The sequence below is a fragment of the Falco peregrinus genome, chromosome 1, assembly GCF_023634155.1.
Source record: "Falco peregrinus isolate bFalPer1 chromosome 1, bFalPer1.pri, whole genome shotgun sequence".
In the NCBI taxonomy this organism is placed as follows: domain Eukaryota; kingdom Metazoa; phylum Chordata; class Aves; order Falconiformes; family Falconidae; genus Falco; species Falco peregrinus.
The window spans coordinates 2,950,662-2,970,201 of NC_073721.1; the positions used below are offsets into that span (position 1 = coordinate 2,950,662).

Below are 19,540 nucleotides of genomic sequence, written 5' to 3' on the forward strand. Positions count from 1 at the left end.
AGCGATTTATTTATGTGGAAACCCCTAAGCAAAACAGCACTAAGACTGTCACTACTAACGGCAGAGCCCCTTGCTCCCCTAACCCTCCGCTTCCCTGGTGGAGGTCTGCTGCTGCCCAGGCACAGCCGGGATCAGCGCCCCTCCACTGTGCTCCAGCCACACATCTCGGTGAAAGCAAACCCCTTACAGCTAACTTACTACAACTAAGGACCAGAACATTCAAAATGGCCATCAGCTATGCCTGGCACATCATTCTCACTCGGCTCTCCTTCCATACAGGTGTAAAGCTCACAGGCAGATTAAGAACAAACCAACCAACCAACCGACTCACCCACAAGAACACCCTCCTGTAAAGACTGGGTGTCAACAGCAGTCACCTGAAAGCTTATCAAGATTGCACCACACTGATTATATGGAACATCATCAGCTTTATTTCCCTTCAATCAAGTCCACAGAGCAGCTATCCCTTTGGAAATCCCCCTCTGAGGCGAGCACAGTGTCACGCACTGCCAGCACTTACACAGCGGACCACTGCCTGGCAAACGCTGCTCACCAGCATGGGGGGTCTGAAGATAGCTGCCTAGGTTTACGAAGGACAAGGTGCAAGTAAAATACACCATCCCATTACAGGACATAATAGCAGAGTCAGTATCTTAATTAAAAAAACCCCAACAAACCCTTATTTGACTTGAACAAGCCCCTCTCCAGGACTGTAAGGTGTTAGGATGTAGTTGTAGGAGAACTTGAAGCAAGCGGAAGAAATTCTGAAAACAGAAATGAGGATGAATAAAAGATGCTGTGGTGGACCAGTGGGTAGAAGATTGCTCTCAGGTCTTTGAAAAAGGCTTTTTTATTTTTCACCTGACCTAATCTTATGCAGAACACCTGCACTATTATCCTTCCCCTCAAGTCTTGCCTTAGACAGCTTGTATTGTTAGAAAACAGCAAGCATATAAAGGCCATCGTTCCTCATTGTTGTTTAAGTATGTTCATCCTGTTATCTAACAGATAATATTTTTTTTCATATTATCCGTGTCCAGGTCTCATTATGTTAAGAGATCCACACTGACAGCTCCTGGGGCACGGAGAGCTAGCAGCCCAGGCAGGAGATGACATTCTGAGCTTCTCCACCTTTCCCAACGCTATCCTGTGACTTCCCGTACGTGGGAAACTGGAAGTAAAGTGTAGAGCACCAGCCATATGGAGATCAAATACAGAGTCATCTGGCAAGATTACAAGCACATCAGTGGGGTCAAAGTCACGGAAACATATCCATATAGCACCAGGGGGACCTCACGAAAGTCCCTTTTTTCCACACCCACTCCCATCCCTGCAAATTAAGTGATGTCCTTACTTGTTGTTGTTGGTGGTTTTGGCAATTCAGTTCCATTGGGTGGTAAAGCTTGCACAAACAGAAAGCTAGCACAGAGCAGCGGGAGCGAGCAGGAATGTTCCATCCTGGACCTAAAAGAAAATGAAAGCAAAAGATAAATTTTTCAGGTCAGGTTACTATTGCATTTTTTCCTCACGTCATAACAAAGCTAAAATAAAAAGCAATGTTTACTTTGTACTTGTATACAATGTTATACATATATATATGTAAGTATACAGTGCTATACTTACAAGTATAAAACTTGTTTTATCCTCTCCCATTGCCTCATCACTTAACCTTTGGTTTTGATGCAGAAGGAAAAGCAAAATAGCAGTTCTGCACACTACAAATTCATTGAAAAAGTTTTAAATCCGAGAACGGGAAGATAACACTCAGCCATCGTTCAAAGACAACAGAAATCAGGCCAGAAAAGCTACCCTACATCAGCAGAACACAGCACCTGAGGGCACGGAAGCAAGGAGCCTGGAAGTCATTTCCATAGGTAAGAAGAAAACTGAAGTACCAGCAGCTGCAATCTTAAGAATAAATGCAAATCTTCATAGTAAATGCAAAAATCACCTATTTTTAGCGGTTCCTGCCAGAATTGCATGTGTTAGGCCTTCTGTAACGTGGAGCAGCGTGGGCTGCAGGGAGGGGACACTGCCCCGACGCCCAGCGTGGCCAGGCCCTGCCCGAAGGCTCTGGGTGACATTCCTCTGCTGGACCAATACTCCCCCCTTTTGTGTCACTGACGCCCTATTCTGGCATCACAGATGCCTGGAGACCAAAACAAAGAGGAAAAGCTTGTAGCACCAAGCCGACCGGTTAAGAACCATAAAGTTTAAAGTACCTGCAACAAGAGCTTTTCAGAGTTTCCTTATCCCACCTTGATTTCCTATAGACATATATATGATGCTTCATAGACACGTTCTTCTGGAGAACGTGTGCCACAGCTGCGACTGTGAGCTATAAAGCATTTCACCAAAGCCTTACCAAACACAGAGTCTTTCAGGTTTTGTGAGACGAGACAGAAAATAATTTCCAGTGTAAAGAAGGTCAGAGAAAACATGCCATGAGGATGTGCTGCTGCTGCTTTGAAGACTATAAGGAAATTAATAGTGGTAGATAAATGAGCTGGTCTAGAAATACTCTAGCTCCTATAAACCGAGGTTCATGTGGAAAAAATGTATGTTGTTATTAATTTACTGTACATTCATCCAGTCCCTAATGAACGTATTATTTATAAGAGGCTGCCATCGCAGCCATTAGCCACTCTTGTGTGATTTAAATGTATTTTCTTTGGCATAACACACAAACTTAACTTTCTGTATTTTGCAAATGGCAGAACACATCCAGATGGTGGCTCTACAGCCACGGCTAAAACTGTAACCAGTACAATACTGCACAACAAAGCTCCCTGATGTTTCAGTATGACATACGTATTATTACAATTTCCACAGGATATTATAGAGTACCGTCTGACAACAGGCAAAAATATCCAGGAACTTGGAAGTCATAAGAATAACCATTAGAAAATCCTTCCTTTCAATGTAAAACGGGATAATCCTCCAGAAATAATCTCTAGATAAGCTTGAATGTATAAAAAACTTATGTAACAACAACTTTCACACCACCTTTTCATTACTTTCTGTGAGTTACTTGGAAGTGAACCTTATTCCCAGCCTCTGCGCTACACCTAGGACTAAATTCAAACTCAGCACACACCTGGTATTCTTTATTAGAAAAAAAAAAAAAAAGAAAAAAGAAACAGACCAAAAAATGAATTCTCTCCGGCTTGGAAGGGATGTCAGCAGGGGGCTCCGGACCCTGCGCTGCTCGGGGAGCACACAGACCCTCCGAGGAAGGGCACCAAGTAACCTCCTCTGATATTACAGTTCGTTATTTGTTTCCTTTTCCACTGCTCTTGAAACCCTTCTGCCTGCTGAAAGCGCTCCAGAGCACAGGCAGATTAGCACGGTAACCCCTTACAGCAGGGATTGCAGGATGTTTTCTGTCCATTGCCCCTATTTTTCTTTTTTTTTTTTTTCTGTTGTTTCAGTTTGCTGTTTCAAATTCTTCCAAGTGTTATGTGAATACAGGGGTAAGGAAAAAAAAAACTAAACATGAAAGGAAAAAGGCAAAACATTTTTTGAGAAAAAAAAATAGAAACTTTTTTTTTTCTCCACACGGGAGCACACACTTTTTTTATTCTTGCTTCCCTTCTTAGTGTTGAAGCTCAAAGGACCTAGCTGAATATCTTCTCTAACATGAGTGGAGAATAATAAAATGTATTATTAGCATCAAACTTTATTTTTTTTAAATGTGTGTGTGTGTCCCAGCCCAGCTTCCACCTGACAGATTTACTCATTCAGTTTCTGGGGTTTTTTTCATTACTGTTTATAATTCAAGCAGACTAGATGTCTTAGACTAACACACTCAGTCAACAGCCAGGTTAACCATGAACTAGCCATTCTTGGGATCAGATTAAGTGTAAGAGCTTGCTACAAACTGTATTTACATTGCCTACACTTTCTGTAGCATTATATACAAACTTCCAGAATGTAACAAATTATAATATATGCTGGAAACTGAAAACACGCAGCAGCAGTTTATGTAAACTGTAGGGAGGGGAAAGGAAGGAGGAGGATTTGGAAATCTGGAATAAAGCCAGAATAAAAGTGGAATCGATAGGGAAACGGCTGGCAGGACCGAGGCGCTGAATGCTGTGCTTGGACTGTGCTGCCTTACACCCTCAGCACAGGCTGGCTACATCCACTGCCCTCCGGTCACCAGTGCCAGTGGTTACGGCAGCTCATTTGTGATGGGTTCCACAGTGCAGCACAGCGCCGGCTGGCTCCCTTTGAAAATACATCCAGCTCTTTGCTTTCTTTAAAAAAAAACAACAAACAAACAACAACCAAACCAACCACAACACACAAAAACAAAGAAACCTAAAGTTGCTGGCAGGCTTCCAAAACACTGGAAGGTGTAAGGAACATCAATGTTTCTCCCAAAATTACTGTTAGGAGGGTTTTACAGATACAAATACCATGCCAGACTCTTGTATCTGTCCTTTCGAATGTGATGAAGTATAACCTCAGATCTGATGCCCCACAATTTATCAGAAATAAACACGTCTACAAAGGTGATGCAAATTCTAAGATCTCATTTTTGTCCAAAGCACTTTGCATTTCTGCTTGCCAAAGAAAGAAGGGTTAAAACTTAAACTAAATTTAGGTGCTGCAGCATGGAGGCAAACGCAAGAGACTGCGCTTCACGCAGCCAAGCACTGCATACAGCCAAGTAGTAGGTACTCCTCTTCAGACTGAGGTGGATAGGGAGGTGAGCAAGTTGTAATAACATAAAAACACTAAAGCTTTACTGCATATGTATATTTATGTACTTCTCATATGGGACCGCAGTGATAAAATCTTTTGTACCACCACCACCCCCAACACCGGCATAGATACAGCAGCTTTTTCCATCCTCAAGAAGGTATATCATGATACAGCCTGTTAAAAAAAAAACAAACCAAACCCACAAAAAAAAAAACACACCACAGACCAAAACAACCCTCCAGAGAGAGCTCTCTGCTCTCCCGAAAAGCACTCCTGAACAAGAACCGACAACTGTATACTGCAAATCAAGCCCCATATTGATAAAATCGGAAAGGAAAAGATCCAGGCAGAGACATTCACTGCCCTTATCACAACTTGGCTGTAAGGTATCAGCTGCCCTGCCTGAAAAAAGAAATAGGAACTGCTTTTGTAACCGTATGAGGATACAAGGCATTTTTATCTACTTATATTCTACTACCTCCAGCCTTTATTTCCTGGATATGCATGGGTAAGCGGCTCAGGCGCTTAAGCTTTAACTCCATGGACTAATATTTTTTTGTAGTGAAGGATTCTTAGCTAGTTCTGGTTATCTGAAGCTTTAAAATGTTGCCAGAGATTCCCGTTATAATCACAGTTTTAAAGTCTTCACCGTTACAGAGAAATGCTTCCGTGTCCAGCAGAGAACTTGACACCAACAAAAAAAAGACCCAACAAACACCCAGAAAACCACCACATTACTGTAAAATCACGCAGCTAACTGAAATCCTGCCAAGGAGGCAGAGCAACAGATACCTAAATGCAATCCAGTAAGGATGGGCTCAGAAATCAGGGCACCACGCGAAGCCCCTGTACAGCTCTTCCCAGCGTGGGGATCCCTGCCACCGCTCCTTGCACAGCTCAAGGGGGTGCCACGGGGGATCCCAGCTCCCCAAAACGTGAGAAAACAGCATTATTTTCAGGGATTACCGTATTACTACACATGCTTAATTTCTATTTTGGCCACAGAACTGAATCCTCCTCTGACTGGACAGCTCAAGAATAAAACCTGGATTTTTAGAAAATACACTAATCTTTTTTCTTTTTTTTTTTTATTTTATTTTTCTTCCCCCCCCCCCCCCGTCATGCTTTATGGCACTGCTACAGCTGTGTGACTTTTTTCAAGGGGTCTGATGCACCAACTACTTCAGAGCGGGTTAAAGGGGTAGCCATTCCCTGCATCCTCCTAAATCAGGAATAAACCCATGAGACATCTCATCTAACACAGAAGATGGTTGTGTTTTGGTTTTTCCCCCCAGGCTTTAATATCAAGCAGCTCAGGTCGTGCCCCAGATTTTTAGTGCTAAAAATATCATATTCCAAAGCATAAGCACCATCAATTCAAATAATATAATTAAAAATGAGAGACATGAAAACACTGTCACGGCAGGCTGACAAATGTGTTGGCACCTGGGATGTTTGCCACACTAACAGCAAGTGTCAACCCAAAAAACGGATAGCTTAAAAAGAAAAAAATAACAAACTCACTCTGAAAAGGGAAGGGGGGGAAAGCCACCCTCTCTCCTTGCCCTGCTTTTTCTCCTTTTGCTCTTCCTGCTTTTCACCCACAAACGCAGTAGGTCTTAAGTCCTAAGCCCCAGTGTCTGTTTCCTCCAGCTGGCTGGAGGGTTCCCTCCCTACCTGGAGCTGGGAAGCCGGCACTGCGGCATCGCCGGGACCGGGAGCAGCTCTCATCTCCAGCCAGGCCGACTGCGGCTGCTTTCTCCTTCCCGAAGCTCTGGCATCCCCACTGCACCTCTGCTGTGCCACCGCGGCATGCCAGGCAGCTCCCAGTTACAGCTCAACTGGACTAGCTCTTGCATGCCTTTGTTTTCGGTTAGGACTTTATTGCACCGTTATGTCATAAGGCAGGTATGAAAACATTACTGCAGCATTTCAAAGAAAATTATTTTTTTATTTGAATTTACGGTTTTACAAAATAACTAGAATTAACGTGCTCCTTTCTGTTCCAAAGGAACAGAACGTAACTGGTAAAGATTAATTCAAGACACCTGGCTTCAAGAAAACGGAATAAAGGCAGAGGTTAGCGCCGAGTCCCGGTGGTCCCGGCTGACGGAATGGCCAGGCTCCCCCCTGCTGCCCCCACCATGCGCAGTCGGCATCGAAGCCCGCGGAGCAGCGGGACCCTGGGGTCTCACACTCTGCTCAGCGGCTGAGCGTGTCCCACCTGGTGCCCCACCACTCCACGGGGCATCTGCTGGGAACAGCTGGCCAGCATCGCTCCTGTTCAGGGCAACCATTCAATAGCCATTTGTTATTGGGAGTTAGACATTAAGACCCAAACCAAATTTCCAGAAGTTTGGTAAAAGTCCCATGATTTGTCCTGCTTTAAAATTTAGGAGCTTTAGAAAAAAAAATAATATATCTGCTATCTTTCCCTTTTCTTGTTTTGAATCCCTGTAATTCTGCCTCAAAGACCTAGAATGTCCTAAAATCCAGGGGGAAAAAAAGAAAAAAGAAAAAAAAAAAAAAAAAGGACTTTAGACATTTGCTGAGATGTTTGCGCATGCATTCAGTGCGTTCATGCAAGCAGCAAGAAACTCAGGCTGGGACCTCCCTGCCTGGGAAACATCCCTTGAAATTCAGCCACACTGTCTGCTGCACAGCCATTCCTCAGAGGCAAGTTAGAAAACAACCCGCGATTAAAAGTTTAATTTTATCATAAAAATGTATTTTATGGGATTGTCTACAGCACACTCCCTGCTGAGTTTTGTACACATACAGACAAGCTTTGCTTCTGACCGCTTCGGGAATAGCAAGAGAACTTAAGGGATAGATATCTAATTTTAAAATCATGTTAAATTTAACTGCTCACAAAATTATGTCTGAGAATAGCAATCCTTCATGTATTCTAGACAAATACCTGCAATAAAGATCATTTAAAGGAGATGGAAATAATTCAATTAAAAAATACAGATTAGAATAATCACTTACACATAAGAGAGAGAGGCAAAGTAGCAATTAACTGAATAAAATGAATTTCAATTTAGAGTAATCAAGCTTGATAGACTGTCTCACTTGCTTAGTCATTTTGTCTCTAATTTAAGTAGGCCAATTATTACATTTGCTTTCGCTTTCACATAAGAGGTCATCATATACGGCAGAGTATGCATGTGATAAAAATTTATAGCAGACAGTCGAGAAGTGACGACTGCTGACGCGCCAGAAGCCGGTTTCTCAGGTAAACACACTAGCAATCTGCATGGCACAGGCATTCATGGACTGCACGCAGCTTAACAAGGATTTAGAGAGAAAATACGTTATCTGTTCAAAAAAGGTACGTTTAAAGATACATACATGAATACAGACATAAATTACCACTTCTGTAATGCTAATTTTTAAATTTTACTAACCTGGTATAGCTGGTCCTATCTGTCTTTCTCAGTATCATAAGCAAGTCCCAAAACCCAGTCTACCATGGCTAACACTAGTTCAAATCCATTTCAATTAGCAACGCTGGGATCTCCAGTGAAAATAAATCACTGGTTGTCACCGGCAGATTAAGCACTGCATTAGCAGGTCTGCTCTGGAAAGGATTAAATGACATTGTTGACAGTGGGGTTGATGTGCCACCATTACAGAGTGACATTTACCACATTAAAATAGTGAGGAATTTTTCAATCAATCTGATTCTACAAATGCATCCAAGATGAGGAGGCAGCAGCGTTGAGTATGATGATGATCCGTTCCTTTATTTGCTTGGGTTCTTTCATACTATTGCTTGCCAGGATTAGATTCAAAACAGTTATGAAGATGGGCTACGTGACAAATTGCATTAAAACCAGGGCTGATTTAGACATGTTAAAAAACAGGGTCATAACAAACTTTGACTGCAGCCTGAATTTTGGAAGGTACACGTTTCCCACTGATGTATTATATGTATGGCTTACCTACAGCCCCATAGTTCCAGAAATGATTTTTTTTTTTTTTTTTAAAAAAGAGATTTCTTTTTTCTTTTTCATGTCGTGCTTAGTGGCTCTCAATGAAGCTATACAAAGGCTGTGAAGATGTTCAGACATCGTATCTAAAACTACACAGGTCAGACTTGGAATAGTCAGCTTTCACATCACAAAAATTCAAAATTAGGAGAAGAGCACACAAAAAAGAGAAGGAACTACAACTTCAGAGAAAAAGCGAGAGATGAAAATTATTTTCAAATTCAAAACGGTATTTCCATGCTGTAGTAAAAAAGGTTAAAATGATTAATACATCCTCTCTCTCACAGACATAAATTCACTCTCAAACACTTTTTAAAGAGCTCTTTTGCCAGTTTTTGCAGATGTCTGGCCAGACTTGCAGGGAACAGCAGCCTCAGCCAGTGCATTTCTGAAGTAGCCATAACCCACCTCCACTGGCTCGCACCAAGACCAATACTGATTTAAACTAAGCAAAGGGTAAGCCAGTCCACACTAACCAGAACAAATGAAACACAATTAATCAGGATGAAACCAGCAAGCAAATTATAATTTATAAAATAGTCCCCCACCTGATGATGCAATGACTAACACTACTTGTAGATGCAGCATTATTTTCAGATGCGACGAGTACCATGACAGATGCCCGTCTTTGAAGCCCAGACTGCTGTAACCATGATCTATAGTTCCAAAGTCAATGCACCAAGGATGCTATTTCACAACTTTCTCACCTGATTTACAGAAAAGTGCTTAAATATTCCCGAAAATTTAAACACAATTCCTGTAGTTCCTGCCATTAAAAAAAAAAAAAGCCACAAGAAAACCTCAACATAGATAACTATGTGAATTAAAGAAAACACCCTACTAATATATTTTTAAAAGATTCATACCTGTTGTCATGAACTGAGACATTAATCATTAAGAAGGAAGTTAAAACAACTCCTAAAGTGAAGTGTGAAGTCACATAATTTCAGTGTAATTAAATGAGTCATGCTTTATTTAGGCGTTTACACAAGTGCGAGAGGATTCATTCTAAATACAAACGGATATCGCTGCAAAGTGCTCCGTAATACAGCGGAGCACGATGGGCCACCTCTGCAAAAGGTCCCTGACAAGTCACGGGGGCCATTCCCCCCCCCGCTTCCCAGGCTGGACCACCTATGCCCAGCCCACTCCTGACATGTGGAGTCCGAAGCGTGCCTTCAGATCGCCCCTTCTTCAGCATCCCTCAGCTCTGTATCCCGGTCCTTCACATTTTCTTTTTATTTTTACTGTTGAATTTATTTTCCTCTCGTAGATTCAGCCCACTGCTCCCTCTCCCCCCACCCAGAAACACAGATTACAAACTATTCCCATTTGCGCTGCCTACGCTTGAAGACAGGCATCCCCTTCTAATCATCTCCTCAGTAAACTCATTCACAGCAGCAATTCTTCTCGCCTCTCCAAACAGATCCCTTGTAAATCCCGGTAATTCTCATTACTGCTTCCTGGACTCTGTTAGCCCCAGACCCCTCCCAAAGCCCCGGTGCTCCGGGTAGGGGGTCACCAGCCCCAGGTGCAGAGCCCCACCAGTGCCTCTCTTGTAGGTTCATACATTTTACGCACTGTGACACGGGAAGGATCAGACAGGTCCCTCCCCAGGTTCTCCTACAGATGAGAGCTACCAACTCACACGGTGCAGCTTATGACTTCTCCTTCAGCCTCTGCAACTGCTCTGCACCTGCCTGCTGTCCTCTCCACGCTGTCTAATTAGCCAAGATTACTTTCAGTGCCATTAACACAACACTTCCCATGCAAGCCGAGCCATTAATAGACACAATGCGTACCACCACCTAGGCGGCTGTGAAGGCCACACACCTGCACTCTTCAGGGTTGAGTTTTTCCAATTCCCAGCTGCTCTGGAAGCATCTGTTTCATCACATCCATAACTTCCTAACATGCTTCTGAGAAAGCATCACCTTTCTGAGACAGAGGCAAAGCCCCACTACAACATCTACAGGTCCTGCTCAAATCCATAAGGCACGTTACACCGTCACGGGAAGAAGCCTGATGTGACAGGACATGTCACGCCCTACAGATCTTCCCAACAGTTTCCAGTACTGATATTTAGTTGTTTCAAACTTTTTTTTCTGGAAATGGAGTTAAACTGTGAAACCTCCAGGTCCTCCCTGTCTCCTTCCCAAAGCGGACCCACGTGATGCCCTCTGCCTGCTCACACAACAGCTCCTGGCCCCCGAGGCTCCCCAACACAAACCCAGATATCGCTCCAGCCTGTTCACAGATGAGACTCACACAGGCCATCTAGTTTGAAAATACCTAACTTCGCCTCAGTTTTAACTTGTCCCTCCCTTGCTGCAGCCCGAGTTCCCACCCCTGCCCCGGTGCCACCTGCCTGGTGGCTTTGGTTGCCTGTTCCCTGCTCGCCCCAGGCCAGGCAGGAGCCTGATGTGCTGAGCATCCTCTGCCAGGGAGGAGAGCTAACCACCGCTCTTATGTTCTTTCACCTACCTTTAGCATTCAAATATGCAGACCCTGAAAGACCATTTCTTTCAGTGACGCTTAAGCCAAATCACTCAGTCATCTTGTGAAGGCACAGCTGTAAAGTAGAATGACATCAACTCCGCAAAAACAGAAGTCTTTTCAAAAACCAGAAAATTCACAAGAAGTTTGTTCTTCTTGTTTTGGTCCCAGGGAGAGATGCTTTCCTTCATGTCTCAACTGCAATGCCCAGTCCTGCCCCCAGCAGCAGCCCAGGGCAGATCGCTCCTCGCTGCAGTCACAACCTTGACCTGAAATTCCAGGTCTCAGCCCCAGCTTCACTAGGCGACAGCTTCAGTCAGAGCAGAAGAGGCAGAAACTGGAACCCAGAACAGCAAGTCCTGGAGCTCGAGGCCACCATCACTCCACCTGTACATCCTGGCGTCACCGCCCCGACCACCTCAGCCCACCTACCACCGGTGCTCAGCCTCACCCACCAGCGGCTGGTGGGTGACTCCACATGCTGGCATGACTCCCAACCAACTGCTTCCATGCAACGCACAAAAGCTGCCGTATTAGTATTTCTTGAGCTAAAGGATACTTCCTGAGCTAAAGGAAGAGCTGAATTAATTGTCTGTATTATTTCAATTGCAATATTTCCGCAGGCTTGTCAGATAATCCTCTAACATGAATCTCCACCGCGTGACATCTTTACAGGAAGAGCAAAATATTTTCAGGTTATTGCCGTTTTCTTACTTATACCGTGCAGCTCAGCTTGGACTTAATTCCCTTTTTTTATGACCACCTTCACCATTTCCTTTTTGCTAATGTACCCAGTTGCAGCAGCGGTTTCTGCAATGCAGGGCTGGGTGCGTGAAAATTAAGAACTACGCCTTGCTCTCAGTCATTAGCCAAACAACTTATGGAAAGCGAGTGGTGCCTGCTGTAACTACTGCTGAAATTATGGAATAGTTAAAAGAAGGCTGCATATCGCATTCATGGCGGCACAAGCCACTCATGCAATTTACATATGGAAAAGCTGATAACCAGCGAGAAGCCAGCCCTCCCCTGGCCCCCGCTCCCCAGCACCGGGGACCGTTACATCAGCGCTTTGATGAACATTTGAGTAACCCCAGCTTTCGGAGCAGACAAAGAGGGGACGACCTGTTCAAAGACAGTGTGGGAGAAAAGGTCTCATCTTATTTTTGGCGGAGGAGGTTTATAAATTGCCTGGGCTCTCTCTGCTAACCTCAGCTCGACCCATCAGTCCCTCTCCTCCGCTGAATCACTAGAAATTCTAGATCAGAGGCTAAATCCTGGAAGAGGCTTTAAAGTTTAGGAACAGATACTCAGCATAGACGGAATTACATCCAGATAATAAGTGACAACTTTAAAGTGAAAAGCCCTTGGCAAATCTGTTGCGAGGACGAGCTCAGTAACACCGTTAATGAGAGGGGCAGCAGTGGCACGGGCAGCGCAGGCAGGATGCCGGTGCTGAGTCAGCAGAAAGCCCATGCTGCGGCCACTGTCACCGTCCCCATGGCACGGCGGCCCCCAGCAGCACACAAAGGAAGCAGTTGTGACCCCTGGCTGGTGGTGGCCCACCCTGCAGGGCAGCTGGGACTCCTGCCCACCGGTGCCACAACCGCACAGCCATGCCGCAGCCCACCCCACCGTGGCCACGGTCCCCGGGGATGTTCACAGCAGCCCCAGCATTAAGAGTTGCCAACACCCAAGCGGAGGATCAAGCCTGAAAGACTAAGCTGAAATTGAAGCACAGAAATTATGGTGAAAATGAAAGAAAAAACTAACATTGGATTACTTTAAAAGTACATGTTGTCTACCATTAGGTCTATGCCACAGCCATTTTGCATCCCTATTTCATATCCAAATGCATCTCCTGCTGCATACATATTCATTGTTATCCTTCTTGGCCTCATTTTAGATAAATAAAGATCTCCTCAGCAAGGCTCCATTTTGAATTATTTACTATTTTACCTGCAAGCTCACCAAAGGAGAGAGTTCATTAACACAGAAACATGAAGAAATAAATAGTCTGATAAGGCTCTTTTCTACTATATGAAATACTACTTATCCGAGTATTTTCAGGGCACTAATTGAACAATTCAAGGTTGGCCAACAAAAAAGTTCCAGGACTTCTCTATAAAATCTTATAGGAGCCAACATTTCAGGAAAAACACCTCAACTTGTTTTACAAGCTCATTAATATCTTCTAGAATACTAAACAATTGCTACTCATATCCCAAATTAATTATGTTTTACCAAATACATAGAGAGAACCTTTCAAGCAAACACAAAAATTTGCATTTACGTTTTTGTAAGTTTCCAGCACCCCCCTCTCCCAACAGACCTGTGCTGGAGAGTGAAGTCACAAATTAGGGTCACCTTTCCCTGTGCATTGTCAGCAAATCAATCTGCAATGCCTTTCAACCAGGACTCATACATAAATTAGGCAGTCTGCGATTGATTCGCAGGAGAAACCCTCAAGCAGCGGAGTGAAACAGCAATAAAATCTTACAATTACCTTGAGAAGTTGCCTTTTGTTCTGTCCCAGTGGTCCTTTTATTCTTCAGTTGCAGAAAACCTATCATCATACAGATGCTCCCTTATAATAGATCTATATGAATATTTAAAATTGCTTCTTGAAAACGAAAGCTAATTATACATGATGGAAAATACATACAGAAGAATTATATACAGCATAACGGCCAGATTCAATGCTTCTGTTTCAGCAGCAAAGCATTTCATCTTGGAGGAGAGAAGGGGAGGAAGGGAAAAAACAAAAGCACAAGTGTGTGTCCTGTCTGCATATTCAGTCAAAGCAGAAAAAGGAGAACACGACACCTGGATGTTAGAGAATTCATTCGTAACACATCAAGAAAATGTAATACAGAAAGGAAGGTAACAGCGTTACAGCTCAAAGCCGTTCAGCCTAGCAGGGCTTGGGAACCTTACGGGTCTATCCGAAGCCTAGCCCGGCTTTGCACCACAGAAATTCAAACCCAGACAGCGTCCCTGCAGCTAAAGCAACACTCAGGCTCCCAAGTCAAAATGCGGATTTCATGGTGCGCCCAGAGATGGGGAACTCAGACACTGCTTTCAATGCTGGCATTGGCCTTGGCCATAACACACGACAGCGTGCTAGCTCACTCCTGATCCTTCTTCTGCTTATTTACCTCCACCGTGACCCGAGCTCCCTCCGCACCAGGCCCTTGGAGCTTGGTGGCAGAGTGCTCTGCATCCCACTGGGAAGCCCACAGCCCCTCCAGGCAGGAGGCAGTGCCAGAGGCACTCCAGAGCTGATCTGGTACACGGGTTGTTATCTGTGAAAAAGTATGCAGCCAAGCCTTGGGCATATTTTTCAGGGCACACTTCATCGCTTGGCAAAATTTAAAGATAGTAGTATTTTTTCGAAGCTGAAGATTGAAACGGTCACCATCAATGATAAAAGTTAATGGTAAAGGTTCTCCTTGGCTGGCGTGGGAGGTCAGCTTACTGGTGAGACAGGTCAGGAGCTCCAGCCCCACCACAAAGCTGGCACGGTTCGAGAGAGCTCAGGACTGCTCCTTCCCCTGATTGACTGCTTGAGATCACTCCCGAGCTGCTCAGACCAGCTGCTCCAGGGAACCCCCTCGTCCTGCTCTCCTCCCTGCTCAGTGTCCTCCACAGGATTCCCCCGCTCTGCAGATAACACGTCCACTGTATACTCTGAGTAACATAAATTACTGGACTTAAGCCTTCAGCTGCTTCCCATGTACAGCGATATAAATTTTCAGCAATTGTGTAACTGGAGAAACAGTAACGGTACCAATGTGTTTCAAGGCTTATAAGGACCCTCATCACCTCTGCACATGGCAAACTCCCTCCTCCAGCCCGTTCACTGGGGCACAGAGCTGCCAAGACCAAAAGGAAGAAACTTTTTATGCTGAGTGTGATGACACACCGGTACAGGGCGCCCAGCGAGGTAGTAGATGCCCCATCCCTGGAAATATTCAAGGCCAGGTTAGACAGGGCTCTAAGCAACCTGCTCCAGTTGAAGGTGTCCCTGCTCATTGCAGCAGGGGGTGACCTAGATGGCCTTGAAAGGTCCCTTCCAACCCAACCATTCTATGATTCCATGAAACCCTCTTTCCAGCACACACAGGCACGGCTTGCAGGCAATGCTAGAGGGGCTGTATCAGCCCCTGGCTGGCTGCTGCTCTAAAATACAAAGGCTTTGACAGCTCAGAGCTTTACACATCCTTATACCTCTTGTCTCCCTACTGCCCCACTTGTTCCTACTTAGTCCAACACAACCCTACATCATACTGCCAACCCATCAGGTTAAAATGAGGGGGAGAAGCTTATTTTCTTCTTAACTCTGAACCAGTTTCATGATCAAATCCACAAACACAGCCCAACCTACAGCTGAGCCAGAGAAACTGAGGTGCCTATGTACTGCAGAGCAGACACAGGTGAGGGACTGCAGAGCAGCAGCAGTAAATACAGGGCAGGGCATCTCACACCAGGGATGGTATCTGACATGGCTTGGCCATGCCTGCTGCTGACACACTCTCTGCAGGCAGGTTTCCACATCTCTTTGCTTACGAGGACTGTTTCTTTGCAGCCTCCTTGGGAGAGCTCACGCAGCTCTGCACCTTGCTGATGTCCTACAGACAGGTACCTGCTCTTCAAGCCAAAATAATGTCTTAACAGACATTATTCCACAAGGCCCTCACCACCCCAAACTCTCCTCTTTCTTTAAGGGCAGAGTATTTTTTACAACCACGTCCAACCCTCCTCTCAACTCCTGTAGTGACCTAGATCCATATCTCTGACCTGGCCAACGTGGACCCTCGTGCCTGCAGCAAGGATGCACCACCCGCACCCTGAGCTGCCAGTCAGGCAAGAGCAACTGCCACCAAGCCACAGGCACTCCCCGTGGCCAAGAACACAAACTGTCCCAGGAGAACAGCCCTCTGGTCTGAGCAGAGCATGAACCAGAATTTCCCAAAACACAAGACAGCAACGCAATCAATGTGACTTGGCAAACTATTGTTAAAGCTAAAGCAACAGGACTTGATGTTTAAACTAAACCACTCATCGTGAGGCGAGCAGAGGACCACGCTCACTTTGTACATCCCAGGGGCTCACAGAAAGCACCAGCCTCAAAACAGCACGCCTTGAAGCTCACATCAGACACAAATCTTTGTAGCCTTTCTCCCTCTGCAGCTTCCACTTCGGAAACGTGTGTGGGTCGGTCTCTATATATACACGTATCCAATTTTCTTACAAAGAAGCATTAAAACTTTAACTACTACAAGTTACCCCAGAATATTTATCCTTCATGCAATCGAACAGTCTCCTCAGACTGGCAGGAGACACAGCAAAAGAGCAACCAAACCAAAGGTTGATTAAATAGATGGCCACGTGCTACTTGTGAAAACCTGCCCCTTCCAACCAGAAGCACTTCCCATAGACCAGCCAGACAATGCAGTAAATTAAATATGTTGTAAGAAACAATTACAAAACTAATGAAGCAAGTTATGCCAGATGTTGAACTTGCGCCCCAGATAATTTCATGTAACATCTGTTTTGCGACTGGTGTCGTATCGTAGTAACAGTGTGCGGGAACATGCATGGAGATTCAAGGCTAACATCTGTTTTTGTATTAGTTGCTTGCTGAGCATTCATCAAAAGCCTGATACTTCAATTATTTATTTGCAAGTCATTGCTGTCTCGGGAACAGACAGCAGCTCTTCCAGCTCCCCTGCACCAAGAACTAAAGCAACAGCAGGGCCTGCGTTACACATATACGGTAGCATCTGTCACCAGTGGTCAGTATTTCTCTTCTCCCATGACATTCACTAAGTTAGCAGATATATTTACTTTATATAAATAAATTTATGGTATCACCAGCAGCAGCTTTAATTCGAAATAAGGCTTTGGGACATGAAATGAATCTGATTTTCTCATTCATTATTAAGTTCTAGGCCTGCTAATAAGCCATTTATCTCAAAAAAAAACCAAGGTAGTTACCAATGCAAATTTCTAGAAAGAGTAAAGTTCTTTACAACCTAGAATCTGAAGAAATAAATAGAAACTGCATTTACTATTAAAATAAAACTCGCCAGCCTCTGAGTCATTAGAGATGTAAAATCCAAGCCTACAGCATGTTTTTTGAAGGGAGCAATCAGAGCCTGCGTCGAGTCCCAGGGATGCGGGCACTCAAGCCTGTCTACAGAAACCGTGGCCAGCATCCCTGGGATGCCGAGTGCCTGCGTTCCCCCCACACCCCAAAGAGTCACTGCAGGAGGGCAGGTCACTGCCCTGGGCACAGCTTCAGCATCTCCACAAATGTGTTAACACATGCCCTTCTCCTGCACTGAGAAAATCAAATCCCTCCTGAATAAGCTATCTGCAACTTGTCACACCTAACAGAGGATTAAGGTTCCTTGGCAGGGTGGAGAAGATTTTTCTTTGCTCAAGTCTGAAATAGAAGAATTAGTATCATAAAAGAGGAAGAACAACAACAAAAATTAAACCCAAGAGGAAAACGCTGATCCAGGCTGAGAAAGCCACCAGATATAAAAACTACGTTAGTCATAAGCTAACGCCCTGTGCTCTGCAGCAGTTGGGGGAGGTCAAAAGCAGCAAGAACTCCTACCTCACCCTGTAATACTGTCTCTGACAGCAAAATACCGGTGCTAGATTGTGAGGGCAATTTGCCACTGAAACCATCACTGCAGGAATTCAGTGAATTTTCCATTATTTCAGCTCAGATCAGCACTGGACTGAGAAAACTTGAGAAAACCCAATAAAGCAGCAGTGGGCTGAAGTAAGTCCTTGGAGCATCTACCCTTGGAGGGCAGGTTTACATCAGCTATTAGGGAAGAAATTGTTCCCCGTGAAGGCGGCGAGGCGCTGGCCCAGGCTGCCCAGAGCAGCTGTGGGTGCCCCATCCCTGGCAGTGCTCAAGGCCAGGCTGGATGGGGCTAGGAGCAGCCTGGGCTGGGGGGAGGGGGCCCTGCCCGGGGACAGGGGGTGGGACTGGGTGGGCTTTAAGGTCCCTTCCAGTCCAAACCATTCTAGGATCCTATAAAATGATACCAAATTGCAACAAAAGGGGTGAGGTTTTTCAGCTCTGTACAGGTAATCTAAAAACTATAGTTTAAGCACTGCACACTGGCAGCAATCTTCCTACAAAATGGATTTTAAAAGTTGTTGGTGTTTTTTATATAGAATTAACATAAGAAAAAGGAATGAGAACTTGGAAATTTTGTTGCAATGCCTGAAATAGCCATCCAATGCCTTTATTACTAGGGAAAAAAAAAATCTTCCCTTTTCTCTAGCTGACCCAGGATTATAGCATAACTTTTACAGGTATATAATTGTCACTAGGAAAGGACAGACCCCACACCCCCACCTCAAGTATACATGTACAGAGATTCCTCATGCAGCTTCGCCCAGGAGGGAAGCAAACAGCGCTTGTTTTGCAGTCCCTGGGATCTCAAAACGTTCGTGTGTCGAAACTCTGCTCTTCTCACACAATGGCATTTCACTCGCAGTACACACACGCACTCCCCAGCCTGTTTTCCTCCTCCCTGCTCTGTTGTATAAGTTGCATTAACTTTGAAAGAGAAGTCTTCACTCAATGGAGTATCTCGTTTGGTATGAGTTGGATTTACAAGCCCAGCTTAGCAGGTGACCAACCTGGGCTGTATTCAAACAAACAAATCACTCACCCTTTTCCCATAGTTTACAACATATTCCCAGTGCCCCGGAATTAAACATGCCACATGTTTTGCTGTGTTATCTAATTGGCTTTAAAATATTCTTGAATTAACTAACAGACATAGGGAAGCATAGCTTTTTACCCTATTAGCCAAGTCTCCTTGCAATGGAACCAAGAAATAGGTAGCTGGGAGGAGGTGAAAAACTAAGGAAATTATAAGCAAGTCTTTGGGTCTAGAAACATCCTCCACTGTTACAGATCTTTTCCCCTGTACTTACTGGTTACTAAAGGATACAGGCACTCTTTACTATCAGCTGCGTGATACAGAGTGGAAACTTAAAAGAAAAAAAATATTACATTAAGCTTAAAAAAAAAAGGATAAGAGCTTTGCACAAGTTTTTCTTCATGCCACTACTTGCACAGTTAAGCTTTAAAACTGAGCTGTAAGTTTGTATACACTATATAATGATGCTACGTATCCCCTTCAAATCATATCACAGCTGAACACCATTTCAGATAAATGATTCTGAAATCAAAGATACAAAGAGCTGGGACAAAATCTTCCAAGGAAGATTATGATCTCTGATGGCTGCGCTGATAACAGAGCTCCATGAACTATCGACAGCTACACCACTGGAGATGTCCT

General features: G+C 44.5%; 1 protein-coding gene across 4 annotated transcripts in view; it reads right to left on the bottom strand.

Annotated features, from left to right (window-relative positions):
- The window catches only part of PTPRE (protein tyrosine phosphatase receptor type E), a 109,100-nt gene that overhangs the window by 39,716 nt on the left and 49,844 nt on the right, over positions 1–19,540 (bottom strand). For 3 of the 4 annotated variants that reach the window (XM_055799550.1, XM_055799585.1, XM_055799564.1), the window contains exon 2: positions 1,355–1,464. In XM_055799550.1, the coding sequence (XP_055655525.1) occupies positions 1,355–1,464 (110 nt within the window). Of the gene's footprint in view, positions 1–1,354; positions 1,465–11,189; positions 11,831–19,540 lie in introns of those variants that run through there. The other variant, XM_027784684.2, reaches the window with a different exon arrangement.